This window comes from Melozone crissalis, unplaced genomic scaffold (genome assembly GCF_028551555.1).
Source record: "Melozone crissalis strain CALT ecotype California unplaced genomic scaffold, PUWL_Pcris_2 ptg000201l_1, whole genome shotgun sequence".
NCBI classification, from domain to species: domain Eukaryota; kingdom Metazoa; phylum Chordata; class Aves; order Passeriformes; family Passerellidae; genus Melozone; species Melozone crissalis.
The window spans coordinates 1737714-1751623 of NW_026535965.1; the positions used below are offsets into that span (position 1 = coordinate 1737714).

Below are 13910 nucleotides of genomic sequence, written 5' to 3' on the forward strand. Positions count from 1 at the left end.
GTCCCACCTCTCGGCCTGGCTGGACTTCTCCTGAGTTTCAGGTGGTCTCCCACAGAAGACCCTCACCTGTTTTACAGCACCGTAACAGACAGACTGAGATGTAAGAAGATTCTCCATCAAGGACTGAGACATGAAACTCCTAAAAGGCCCCTCTGCTCCTTCCAAGGACTGGGACTGAAACCCCCAGCCCGGGGGAGGCAAGCTGACCGAAACGAGATGTTTGCCTGCAGGTTGTGACCACTGGACCAAGAAAACAATGGCTCTCATTTACTGCTGAGAACATAACTACCTGTTACATCTATCAAGCTCATTTACTGCTGAGAACATAGATTACCTGTTACATCTGTTCCCTATTGTATCTGTTTCCCCCCCCTCACAATTTTCAGTAATAAAAACCTCTGAGTTAGCTAGAGCCTTTGAGATCTCTGCAGCGTAGCAGGCGGACCCTCGGCTGGACTGCATCAAAGGACTTCGTCTCTGCGTTGGTAGCTATATCCCCTCTCCCTCCTGCTCTCTCTCTCTTCTGTCTCTTTCTCTATCTTTTCCTCTCCCTTAATCCCTCTATCGCATTTTTTGCTGTGGTTATTTCAATAAAATTGCATTTGATTTGATTATCACTGCAAACCCCCTTGTACCGTGTTGGTGGTTTGCACTCTGAGATCATTCCTACGAACCATCAGGTCATCTGTCCACTAGGACGGACCCTGACAGGGCACCTCCTGTTTCCCTCCCAAAACTCACCCTCTATCCACAGTTCTGGAACACAGTGACTTCTCCAATCTATAAAACTAGTGAGAAAACACATAACGGCATGTGATTGTCTAAAGTTCAAATTCCTGCCAGAGCAGATGAATGGCAAAAGCATCACCCACCTTCCCTCCGCCCAGGCCAGGTCCGACATCCTGGGGTAGCCAGCCAGCTTCCTGAGGAGGTGTTTCCCCCTCCAGAAGGGGTCGTGCTCCAGAAGAACATGCCAGCTGTGCCCCGGCTTGCAGGGACATCACGATGCCATTGAGCTGCAGGGGGATGTTTCCCCTGTCCCAGTCCATGGCACCTTCACCGCACTGCCACCACTTCTCCAATGGGATGGGCAGCATGGAGCCACTCCCTCCACAGCTCACAGGGACCAGCGGAAGCATCTCTCCAGCTGCGCTCTCTCCTCCGTGCCACAGCCGCAGGGAAACGCTCCGGGGTTTTCTTCCAGCGCCACAAGACTCGTGCCGGTGCTACTTGCTGGCTCCTGGATCCTACTGTGCACAGGGATGCATCTCTGCTGTCTCCTGGGCCAGGCAGGGCTCCTGTAGCCAAGAATGCTCCAAAAGTCTTCCAGTGATGGCCTGTCTGTGGGGTCCATGCATCAACACCACCTGATGATGTGCTGGCACTCTGTGGAGAGAAACCAGAAACCGCCGCTCAGCGAGACAAGGCTCCTGTCCATGCTCTCCCACATTCCACAATGCCCAGGCCACCAGGAGTGCTCGGAGCTGCACCCAAAAGCATGAAGACCAAGGGCCTCCAAGGCGCACGCCCAGCCAGGTCATTTCCAAACCTAGGGGTAACTCTTCTCCTTGTGTGGGTATGCATGCATGTGTGTGTGTCAAAAAAGTGAGAAAAATTAGAGTCAGAAGACTGTCCTTGAGAATCTGACATTTCTTGAATGGCAAGATGCTCTTTCAGGCCAGAAAGCTGCAGGGGCAGGGGGTTTCCTAGTTCCTGCTCCTCATTGCTGCAAGCAAGACAATGCCAGCATCAACTTGTCTTTGATGAGGCCTTCGGATTGCTTGGACCAAGCAGTCCAGGCAGGCAACAGGAGGTCAAGCCAGAGCCTGACCATGATTAAAGCTCGCCTGACTTCACGCTTGATATTGCACCAGCCAAAGACCTGGCCCACACTTTTACAAAAGGAGCCGACACCATGCTTACCCTCATCCCAGTTCTTCAAATGCTGTGTATTTGCTTATGGGCTGGCCCACACTCACAATGCTACCTGAAAGACAAAAGCAGTGCAGGGCACTCACTGGCATACAGAGATGCCGCTGCCCAGAGCCTCCCAAAGGCAGCCCCGCTGCCAGCAGTTCTGGGCCCTTTGTGGTCCCTTGGCTTCCAGCTGCTGAGACCAGCAAGTGGGAGGGCCATCTTCTCCACCTTTCATCATGTGGCCTTTCCAAGAAGGCCTTGATTTCATTCAAGCACACCATCCCATGCCATAAGCCAAAATGAGAAGCCCTTAAGAAGGGGGCCCTAAGAGGTAACCAAGGGCCTTTGCAGCCTCTGCAGTCACAGCCACCATCACTGGCAGGTCCACTGCCAGGGGCACAAAGTGTCTGAGCCAGAGGAGGAGTAAGAACGGGAGCCCGAAAACAGCTGGGGCCAGAGAGCTCCCTGGGGCCTAGTCACTTGCTAGGTGCCAGCCTTCTGCTCAAGCAGAAACAATCTCTGCTTTTGTCTTTGGCACAGAAGGCAGCCCAGGCAGAGCCAAGCCAGGCTCAGCCACCCTCACCAGCAGCAGGAACTCCCTGAGTGCTGCTGCGCTGCCTCAAAGCACAACAACAGGTTCTGCAGAGAGGCCTAAGTGCCTCTGAGACCGAAGGGCAGCTTCTGGCGCAGCCTACACCCAGACACGCACACAACACACTGCTCTGGTAGACAAGAAATGCACCCGACTTACTCAGTGTCCTCAGGCCCTGCTCCTCCCTCATCTCGGGCTGCTGGGCTGCGCTGCTGCAGGCAGTACCAGCAGCGGGGGCGAGCTAGCTGCTGCAGGCCACGCTGCTCCGGTGGCACCAGGTTGAATTGCAGAGCCTGTGTTGAGCTGGGACAAGGAAGGATTGCCCATCAGAAGGGCGGATTGCACACATGCCCCGCGCAGCGCACGGCCAGAGCAAGGCCTTGGCAAGGTGCTGTCAGCCACCGCCAGGCCTCTCCAGCTGGGGCATTTTCCATGTCTCCTTCTCAAAGGCAACTTTGGGAAAAGCCCAAAGGCTGCTTGGATCCAGCCCCTCACGGCCACCTCCATGTTCCATGTTTGCAGCTTTTCTGCAAGACACTGGCAACAAGGTAGCCATGGGGCTGCCAAGATCCAAAGAGATCAGAGCAGAGTGATCTAGCAAAGGGCCCTAGAGCCTCGTTGATTTCCTCCTCCTGTCTTTCCCTGGGCAATGAAATCAGCCCGGAGCTGGCATGCAATGGTCTGCTCAGAAGCCCACAGCGTGTCCCTTCTCTGATCTGTTTCACGGATTTCCCCTCTCCATGAGAGTCTTTAGGGAGCGGCCCTTGGGACATGCCTTCCAGCCCTACCCAGACCCACCCGCCCTTTACAATGCAGGGCTGCCAAGCATTCTCCTCTCCAAACTCTGTTCTGAGCAGCTGGAAGTGAAGCACAGCCTGAAGCTAATTAGTCCATGGAGAGGGCAAGTCCCTTCCAGGGGTCAGTGTCTCCCTGGTTCCCTGCAAGGCTGTCAACTGCGTCTTTGGGCCGCTCCGTCCGCTGACCACAGGCAGCCTGCACTGACAATGGGCACAAGGGGCTGACTCCTACACTGAGAATCATTGAATGCTGCCTCCTGTCTGATCCCAAGAGACATTCTCGGGCCCTCTCAGCATCCCAGCTTAAATGTACAACTTCAGAACCCATTGGCCAGGGCTGCCTGGCTTGCCTGAAGCAGCACTATGTCACAGCAGGCACACAGCCGCCAGCATCTTCAGCCACCAGCAACAAGGGCTGCTCCAAAACTGGAAGCCTGGCCCTGCACCAAAGGCAGTTACAAGTTCAGCTGCCACTTACTGGCTCTGCACATTCAGGCTGTGGAGGGACAGCAGCTGGAGGCTTGATGTTCCTTTGCTCCTCTTCAGCCTCTTCCTCAATGACAGAGCCAGGCAGAGGAGCTGCTGACCCTGCTGTTGATCCCTGCAGACAGACAGAAGTGAGAGAGATGGGCAAAAGCCAGTCCCTTAGGAGCTGCTTTCTATTGAGCTGGGAAAGGACCCAGAAGAAGGGCAAATCATAGACTTTGATACAAATGGCACTCTGAGGCATGAAAACCCGAGGAAGTTGGCTGAATGAGGTGCTACTCCATCTTGCTGTGCATTCGAGCTTCCCTGCTGCCTAGAAGCAACAAGATGCCTTGGAGCTGTCCCATTTGCCTTTCATCTCTTGAAAGGCTCTTCACTGGAAAATCAGCAAACAGCCAGTGCTCCCTTTGCTGTTGATGATGCCACCGGGCAGTTGGCCTTTCTTTCAGCCTCCCACGCTGGCACTCCACACTCGACTGCAAAAGGCCAAGCTGGCAGAATTTCCACACAATTCTCACATGCCAGCAACATCACAGCTTCCTTTGCCACTCACCAAAGGACAGGCTTGCCTTCATCCACGTGTCAGGTGACCTGCAGCGAGCAAGGCAAAAGGAACCAGAGGCCCTTAGAAAAGTGGCCGTGCTGGCCACTTGCACAGCACAAGGCAGTCCCAAGACAAAGCATTTCCCTTTCCCAGCATGCCTCCCGGAGCAACAGCTCTTTCCCACAGCAAACAAGAGAACAACAAGGGTGCTATAGTAGGCTCTGTCTACATTTGGGCCTCTTTTGCCAAGAGAGAAATAGAAACATGGTGGTGGAAATGCCCCTTGCTCTTCAACACTCTGAGCTTCTGTTGTGCCCAGCAGCACAACCAGCATTTTCCTCTTCTCTTTCCTGCATTTTAGATAGATATTCTTTTAAATGGCATGCCCTAATTCCCATCCCTAGGCTGAAGATGATAGCCCAGCAAAGCTTCCACAAAGGGCCCCTTCCCTGTGGCAGCTCCCTGCTGAAGCAGCCCAGGAACAGCTGCTGGGCTCAGCAGCAAACCCTCCCTGCACTGGACTTTGTGCTGCATGGCCAAGGGAATCGCAGTCTTGGCACACCATCAAAGGGTCAAGTCACGCAGCCAAGGCCTCTAAGGGGCAGAATTTGGAGCAAAAGATGCTTTCCTTCACTCCTGGAGACAACCACTGAGTTGCTAGAAGTACTTCTGAGGATCTCCCCTCAGAGTCTGCAATTTGCAGCTTGTCTTGCTTGAAGCAGCAAGCGGAGGAAATGACAGACTCCGCTGCCGTGCACTCTCTCGGGGAGGGAAGGCAACCGCTGCAGGTTGCACGGCAAATACTCTGCACCCGCCACCCAGTATACAGATGTCCCCTTTTTAGCTGATGCTGCTGGCAGGACATTGACCAAAGTGGCGGCATGTTCATGGCCATTTTGTTTCCAAATAAACTGGGCCACTGGTGTGGTATAAAGAGCAGAGTGAAGCAAAAGCCAGGTGATGCCAGCCCCATGAGAAACCTTTACTTACGAGTCAGCTGGGTCAGGTAGTAGCCAGAATAGACAAGAGAAAAGACCGTGCAAACCGAGGCACAGACCTGCCCGATCATTTTGGCAGCACTGTGCGGGTTTGCACTCTGAATGCCACCCAAGGGAAGGCCCAGACTCCTCTCGGGGTGCAGGCCGTCTGCTGAGAACTCCTTGAGCACAAGGATCCTCCTGCAGGAAGCGAGTGGAAGAGCCGCTCTGAACAAGCAGGCCTTGCGCGCACCGGGACAACGCTGTGCTGCCAGCACTGTGACATGACACCTCTGGCTTGACCTCACAATAGCAGCTGCTCTGTGGCTTTCTTGTGCCCAGCAAGCCAACCTTCTGTACAGCTGATGCCACAGAAAAGCCTGGCAAGTTCTCCTCACTCATAAAGCAGCAGAAAATGTCCTCCCAGTCCATAAGGCAGTGCTCAAGGCATCCCAGGGGAACTCAGAAAATGTGCCAAGCCAAGCGACATCCAAGGAATCCAAGCAAACATGCCCTTTGCTCCCAAAAGCTTTGCCTGAAAGCAAGGCTGCTTCTTCTAGGTGGCATCGAAGCTGGTTCTGAAAAGTCTCACTTCTTCAGTGTCATTTAGGGGGAAAAAGAAGCAAAGATAATAAATTGCCAGGAGTATTTTAGGCTGCAGTCTCTTCTTGAGCACGTGCGTGCATGCTGTCCTTTGTTCTGACTCGCTTTGGAGGCTGTCCTCCCTTTGTGTCAGGGACAGGCTGGCTTAGGTCTTGATGCAGAGCTCCTGTGGTCCTGCTTGCTATTTCTCTGGCAACTGAAAATCTCAGAACATCCCAAAGAGACGTGTGCTGATTCTTGGGCTGCCACACTTTCGTTGTGTCGGAGCTCTGGCAGCAGCCTGCAGCTCGCTGCTCTGCAATGGCCTGCAGGTGTCGAGCCCAAAGGAGCACCCTTTGGAACAGTGCAAAGCTGCAGTGGGACAGATGTTTGCGCAAGCTCCATGCTCCCTGTAAGGTTCCCTGCAGAAATTTGGATAGCTGCATCCCAGTACAAATGAGATGCCGTCACTCCCTTCTCTGTCAAAATCTTGAGGCAGACCCAGGAGGCATCTTGAAATTTTTGGAACAAAATCCTGGGTGGGAGGGGGAATAAAGTGCATGCAACTCCTCTGCAAATCAGCTCTGTTCACCCGTGGAATCATGAGCCTTGGCTTAGCTTTCTTTTGTGGTGACTCAGCACAGACATGTCATCTGATATTCCACAGGACCGTGTCTTTGAGGAGCTTTAGAATGGGCCCATCAGACTTTGGATTTATAGGATTAGATTGCATTTCCGCCATGTGGAAGATCTGAAGAGCACATGTGAGTAGGAAATAGGTTTGCCTTACCATCCCAGGACATGTCAGCTACTTTTTATTTTAAGGAGATTTTTCACAAGTAGTGGTGACTTGAAGACATCCCTGGATTTGATTGCCCATTCTGAGTCACAGTATTGCAGGTTGACTTTTTAACCCAACACTTTCAAAACCAGGGATTACCCAAATGGATTTTCTCAAACTTCTACAAATTTACCTCTGCTTTGTGAGCAAAGTTTCCTTACAGCTTTTTGATCAACTCACAGATCTTCTCATTTCCCCTACTTTGGCCTTAAGCACCAATGCACCTCTTTTTGAAATGCAGCTAAAATGCAACTGTTTCTGCTACTTTGTGTAACTTTTCTTGCATGAGATGGAAATAGTCAGTTGTGCTATGCTTTATAGTATACTTCATAATTGTAGGACTGAAAACAGACCACAGGAACTTCTCCCAGCATTAGAAAGTATGTAGAATAGCATTTTAAAGATGTCCTGACAATATTCATTGTATGCTTTATATGTAACTTTATTAAATTTATACTTCAGAGTAAATGTTACCTTGCAGGATTTCAGCTCAATTACAGGAATTGATATCCAGCAGTCTAATTTTCCTGTAAGACTGGACAGGGAAACTAATAATTTAGGAAAATGTGTTTTCCACATAAATGTGCAGTACTGTCCCGTCTGGCTTATTCTTAAAATGGCTCCATCTCGTTGACTGAGCCCACAAGAAACTTAGTTTTTCTTGAAAAGAAAGTAATCTGATCCATTAAATTACAAAATGGCATCTGAAACGCCACTCCAAGGTACTGTGTACTTCTAGGACCAACAGCTCCAGGGTAGATCCCTGCTGTGGATGCATCCCTCAGAATTAAAATCAAGCATCCTTGGGAATCTCGAGTTTGATTCAGAGATATTATGGTCAAAAGTCATACCTTGAAACACAGCTCCCATCAGTTTCAAAATAAAATAAAATTCTTCTATATATGTGCAATTTAGAGATAAGGAGGAAGGGAGGGAATGTACTGGAAGATTCTGAGAGGAGGAAAAAAATATTATAAAACTACTCATCCTTGTTCATTATTCCACCTGAGTGAACTCCTTGCTGTTCAATTATTAGAGTTAAATTACAAAATGATCAGCCACTGTATTAAAGTTTAAAGGGTTAACTTAAGAGTTATGTTCCCTCCTTCCCATACCACTGCTCTGGGGATGGGGCACATTGTCACTCATTTCTAATAGAGTAGAGGAATATATTACTTCAAGTGAATTCTGTCCAAGAACACAATGTGAGCTATTCTAAGTAGTAATTAAAGTTGCAAGAACTCAGAAATTTGTCAGAACCCTATTTTTCCATTGCTTTTTGATTCTTGGTCCATAAATTCCTTTGACAAGCCAGATTGTACCTGGGACTAAATTTTCAAATACACTCATGTTTCAGTATGTCCAGCTCTCTCAGTTGCTGAGGGTTGGACGTTTATACATTTACTCAGACCCCTGGTGCTGAAACCAGCCTGACTCATTTCATCTCCTCATGCCCTGGCTGATCTCCCCTCTTTCCCCTTCCACCCATTGGCTTTTGTCTCCCCGCAGCCCCCTGTGAAGAGCCTGGCTCTGTGTTCTCCATTCCCTCCTCGCTGGCACTGCCAGGCTGGCATGAGGAGCCCCTCAGCCTTCTCTGCTCCAGGCTGGACAAGCCCAGCTCCCTCAGCCTCTGCTCACAGCCCAAGGGCTCCGGCCACACCTTGGAGGCCCTTCCCAGACCCTGCTCCAGCTGCCAGACATCTTTCCTGTCCTGGGGAACCCAACCCAGGCCACAGTGACCTGGATAATCCCCATCCTTGATGTCCTGGTCACACAGCCCTGGCCCCTTGTCCCCTGTCAGGCTCTGGGGTGGATCCTGTGGAACATCCTTTGGTGGAGGCTGTGGCTCCAGGTGGGCTGGGGGGATCCCGGGGGACAGGGACCCTGCTGGGCATGAACAGCATTGGACTTGTTGGGAGAAACTGTGAGGGGGAGCTGGGGCGGAGTGACCAACCCAGTGACCTGACACAGCCTGCTGGGATGTCACACAGCCCCTCTGGGATGTCACAGCCTGCTCTGTGATGTCACAGCCCAGTCTCTAATGTCACTCAGCTGGTCTCTGATGTCACACCAGTCTGTGATGTCACAGTCTGCCATGTGATGTCACAGCTGGATCTCTGATGTCACAGATACGGCCTATGATGTCATAGCTGCTCAATGACCTCACGTAATGCACTCTGTGATGTCATAGCCCACTCTGTGACCTCATGTTATCAGATGATAAATTGTCTCCACCAGCTGAGCTGACACCTGGAGCTTGTTCTCCAAAACCCCAGGCCTATGGAAACCACACAATGCCCATTGTGTGAGAAGGGGAATTGGAAGTTCAGCAGCCTCAGTGTCCTGCCAGCTCAGCCGGGCCCATGGGAACATTGGGGTACATAAGCACCAGGGACCACCAGAGAGACCCCAGGACAGAAGAACACATGGGTAATGGGGAGAGGAAAAGTGGTAATGATTTTGGGGAAATTATTATCATCTGTATTTTTAGTCCAGGACAATCAATGAATTTGTGTGCAAAATACAGAAAATAAACAGAAACTTTCCTGTTCTCAGCATGCAGGGCTTTGGGAGGAGCTATCCCCTGTGCATCCAGCTGAATAAAGAATGCTGCTTCTTAATGCTATATTGGGATTAAGGAGTTATCTGTTTTTCTGAATTTTTGGTAACACTCCCACTGCCAAGGAAAGCTCTGTCTGCTGCTGTTCACAAACAGAGAAGGGCTGGTGGCAGATGTGGGGCTCGGAGGCTGCCTGGGGCACAGTGACCATGGAATAATCAAGTTTTCAATGTTCTATGAAAGAAGGAGGGGCAGCAACAAAATTTCTACACTGGAATTACGAAGGGCAGACTTTTGCCTGTTCATGATACTGATTTGGGGAGTACCAAATCAGTTACTCATTTCTTTTAAGGGAAACAGTCCTTAAAAACCAAGGGGTCCAGGAAAAATGGACACATTTCCAAAAAATCATCTTAAGTGGGAAGGAGCTGCCTGTCCCAGTGTGGCAAAAGATGAGCTAGTGAGGAAAATGGCTGTCCTGGCTGCCCATGAGCTTTTGTGGGAAGTCAGGGGAAAACAGAGGGTGCATTAACTTTGGACAGGAAGTCAGGCAACTTCGGAAGTGTTTCAGGATGTTATTAAGTCATGCAAAAAGAAAAGCAGAGATGTGAAAGTTCAATTAGAGCTTAACCAGGCCACTTCAGTGAAAAATAATGGAAAAGTTTTCTATAAATAAATTAATTATGTAAAAGTCTGGATAAAGAGAACCTCTACTCTTTATTGGATGCAGTGGGGAATATAGTATCTAAAGATAAAGAAAAGGCTGAACAGACTAACATCTTGTTTCCCTCAATTTTCAATATTAGGACAGGTTGTCCTCAGGACAAGTGTTCTCCTGAGCTGGTGGATGGGCACAAGGAGCAGAACAGACCCCTGTAATCCAGCAGGAAGCAGTTGGTGACCTGCTGAGCCTCTCAAATGCTCATAGGTGTATGGAATTGGATGGGATCAATCCCAGGGGGATGAGGGAACTGGTGGATGAGCTCCATCAAGCTGCTCTCCATCATTTACCATCAGTCCTGGCTCAGCAGGGAGGTCCCAGAGCACTGGAGGTGCCAGTGTGAGCCCATCCCCAAGAAGGGCTGGAAGGAGGATCTGGGGAACTCCACGCCTGTCAGCCTGACCTGGGTGCCCGGCAAGGTTATGGAACAGATCACCCTGAGTGCCATCACAGGGCACCCACAGGATGGCCGAGAGATCAGAACCAGCCAGCGTGGATTTCAATATCTGCACTGATGATCTGCATGAAGGGACTGAGTCCAGCATCAGCATATTTGCAGATGACACCAAGCTGGGTGTGAGTTTGGATCTGCTGCAGGGTAGGAGGGCTCTGCAGAGGGCCCTGGAGAGGCTGGATCCAGGGCCCAAACCCAACAAGGTCAGGTTTAACATGTCCAAGTGCCAAGCCCTGCACTTTGGCCACAACAACCCCAGCAGCTCTACAGGCTGGGGACAGAGTGGCTGGACATCAGCCAGGCAGAAAGGGACCTGCAGGGACTGATGGACAGCAGGCTGGACATGAGCCAGCAGTGTGCCCAGCTGGCCAAGGAGGCCAATGGCTCCTGGCCTGGATCAGGAATGGTGTGGCCAGCAGGAGCAGGGCAGGGATTGTTCCCCTGTGCTCAGCACTGCTGGGGCAGCACCTCGAGTGCTGTTTGCAGTTCTGGGCCCCTAATTTAGGAAGGACATGGAGGGGCTGGAGCATGTCCAGAGAAGGGCAGCAAGGCTGGGGAGGAGTCTGGAGCACAAGGGCTTTGAGGAGTGGCGGAGGGAGCTGTGGTTGTTTATCCTGGAGAAGAGGAGGCTCAAGGAAGACAAGGCAGTGTCAAGGCACAGACTGGACTTGATGATCTCCAAGGTCTTTTCCACTGTTGCTGATTCTGTGACTCTCTGAAGCTACCCTTGGAGCAGTTGTAGGATGAGCCCCGGGCCTCCTCTTCAGAAGCTCCAGCAGCCCAGGTCCCTCAGCTTCTCCTGCCAGCCCCAAAGCCCATCCTGTCAGTCCTGCAGAGCCTCTGCAGCTCCTCCTCACTGCCCAGAACAGGGAGCCCCAGAGACAGACACAGCAGCCCAGATGTGCCCCCCTGGCCTGGGGTGCCTCTGGCAAGGGTGCAGCACCAGGCACTGCAGGAGCCTGCAGACAATTCCTGCAGCACTTGTAGGATGATCCTGCTACCCAAGGGACGTTCCCATGGTGCCAAGTCAGGAACTGCAATGGGGAGTGGAGCCAGAGAGGAAAGGGCAAACAGGGATGGGCTGTTTGCAGGGGAAGGGACAGAAGTGGGCAATAGGAAGACATTTGTAGCAGGAAGAGTAAAGAAAGCAAAGGTGAAGCCAAGGAATTGCTCAGGGCAGTTTGGAGGTGGGTGCCAGGCAGCCCTGGCTCTGAGCAACAGCATCTGCAGTGGGACAGGAAACTCCCAGCTGATGGGAACAAACTTTCTGGCTGACTGCAGAGGCCAGGACAAACCTGAGTGGTTTCCCTGGTTTCCCCCAGTCCTTGCTGGCCCCAGGGCCGATGGCATTTGTGCTCCCTCAGGTTCATGTCCCCACACCAACAGCATGGGGGTACTCCCCCTGCTGTGTGCAATGCAAACAGGGGCTGCTGAGCCAGGGCTGCCGTGTCTGTGCCTGCAAGGATGGGGCACCTGTGTGAGCTGGGGAGAGGCCAGGGCTGCAGAGGGGGGATGTTGTTGGCAGCTCCGTGAGGACGCTCTGGGACGCTGCCCTGGGCTGTCCAGCACACTGGGGATGGATCAGCCCCTGCTCTGCTGCTCCTTCCCCTCTGCCCCAGGGCCCTTACAGAGCCCCAGTCATGCTGTTTGCCCCCAGCCGGCCCACGGCCAGCCTGGGGCTGCTCACGAGGGTTTTCTGTGCTGAGCATTGGCCTGGGTGTGTTCTTGAGAGAGCCTGGGCAAGGAGCCTGGAGCCCCCAGGGCCTGGCCTGAGGCGTCAGTGCAGCCCCAGCAGTGCCCATGGCCTGTCCCTGCTGCGGCCCTGGCACTGCCACCCCCAGGGCTGTGCCCGGCCCCGAGAGCACTCAGGCCCTACAGCAACACCAGGGCCACCAGGGCAGCGGGGCAGGGCCACGGCAGCAGCACTGGCAACACCAAGTGCTGCTGCTGCTGGGCACAGCTGCTGGGCCAGCCCTGATCTGCCCCCAGCTCTGCACACAGACATTGCTGCTGCAGCTCCAGAGAAGGCAACAAAAGGGCATCTCTGCAGAAAACTCTGCTGGGAGATCATTTAGTTCCTTTAAAGCCACTGAGAGTGCAGCCCCTCATTGACACAGTCTGTGGCCACAGGGAAGATGGAGAGAAACAAAATGAGAAATGGCACAAGCAATGACATTTATTTTTTTAAAATATGCAAAACTAAAACAAGGGAAAAAAATCCCCACAACCAAACCAAGAAGAAGTATGAAAGATTACTTTTATTACAATTGATTTGCAAAAATTGTCCAGCAATTTACTGTCCCTGAAAGCATGCAGTCATCAATCTCCAAACTGCAGCCTTGAGCTCCTGGTTCCTCAGGCTGTAGATGAGGGGGTTCAGGGCTGGAGGCACCACCGAGTACGAAACTGAAAGAACCAGATTGAGGGATGGGGAGGACATGGAGGGGGGCTTCAGATAGGAAAATATGATAGTGCTGAGGAACAGGGAGAGCACGGCCAGGTGAGGGAGGCAGGTGGAAAAGGCTTTGTGCCATCCCTGCTCAGAGGGGATCCTCAGCACAGCCTTGAAGATCTGCACATAGGAAAATACAATGAGCACAGAACATCCCAGTCCTAAGGAGATGGAAAACACTAGAAATCCAAGTTCTCTGAGGTACAAATTGAAGCAGGAGAGCTTGAGGATCTGTGGGATTTCACAGAAGAACTGGCCTAGGGCATTACCATGGCACAGGGGCAGGGAAAATGTACTGGCTGTGTGCATGAGAGCATTGAGAAAGCCACTGGCCCAGGCAGCTGCTGCCATGTGGGCACAAGCTCTGCTGCCTAGGAGGGTCCTGTAGTGCAGGGGTTTGCAGATGGACACATAGCGGTCGTAGCACATGACAGTCAGGAGAGAAAACTCTGTTCCAATGAAGAACACAAAGAAAAAGAGCTGTGCAGCACATCCTGTGTAAGAGATGTCCCGGGTGTCCCAGAGGGAACTGTGCATGGCTTTGGGGACAGTGGTGCAGATGCAGCCCAGGTCAGCGAGAGCCAGGTTGAGCAGCAAGAAGAACATGGGCGTGTGCAGGTGGTGGCCGCAGGCTACGGCGGTGATGATGAGGCCGTTGCCCAGGAGGGCAGCCAGGGAGATGCCCAGCAAGAGGCAGAAGTGCAGGAGCTGCAGCTGCCGCGTGTCTGCCAATGCCAGCAGGAGGAAGTGCCTGATGGAGCTGCTGTTGGACATTTGCTGTGCCTTGACATGGGGATCTGTAAAAAATGTAATAATGGATTAGCTGGGTTTGGAGAGGACTTTAAATATCCCAGCACAACCTGGGGGCACTTTACTTTCCCCCCACTCCCTGCCCAGGGCTCTGCTGCCTGGAGCTGTCCCTGCCTGCAGCTGCTTCCCTGTGCCCAGGGTTGGGCCCTGCCAGTGCTGCCAGAGCCCAGCCCAGCC

General features: G+C 52.2%; 1 protein-coding gene across 1 annotated transcript; it reads right to left on the minus strand.

The window, feature by feature from the left end:
- Nucleotides 1–1117: 1117 nt before the first annotated feature.
- Nucleotides 1118–13697, minus strand: LOC128949209 (olfactory receptor 14J1-like). Its single transcript, XM_054294062.1, has 7 exons — nucleotides 12769–13697; nucleotides 5327–5514; nucleotides 5080–5189; nucleotides 3785–3907; nucleotides 2735–2812; nucleotides 1980–1987; nucleotides 1118–1298 (listed from the first exon to the last, which is right to left on the minus strand). Exons 1-7 carry the CDS (start codon nucleotides 13695–13697, stop codon nucleotides 1118–1120), a joined length of 1617 nt encoding a protein of 538 aa, XP_054150037.1.
- Between the last annotated feature and the right edge of the window lie 213 nt (nucleotides 13698–13910).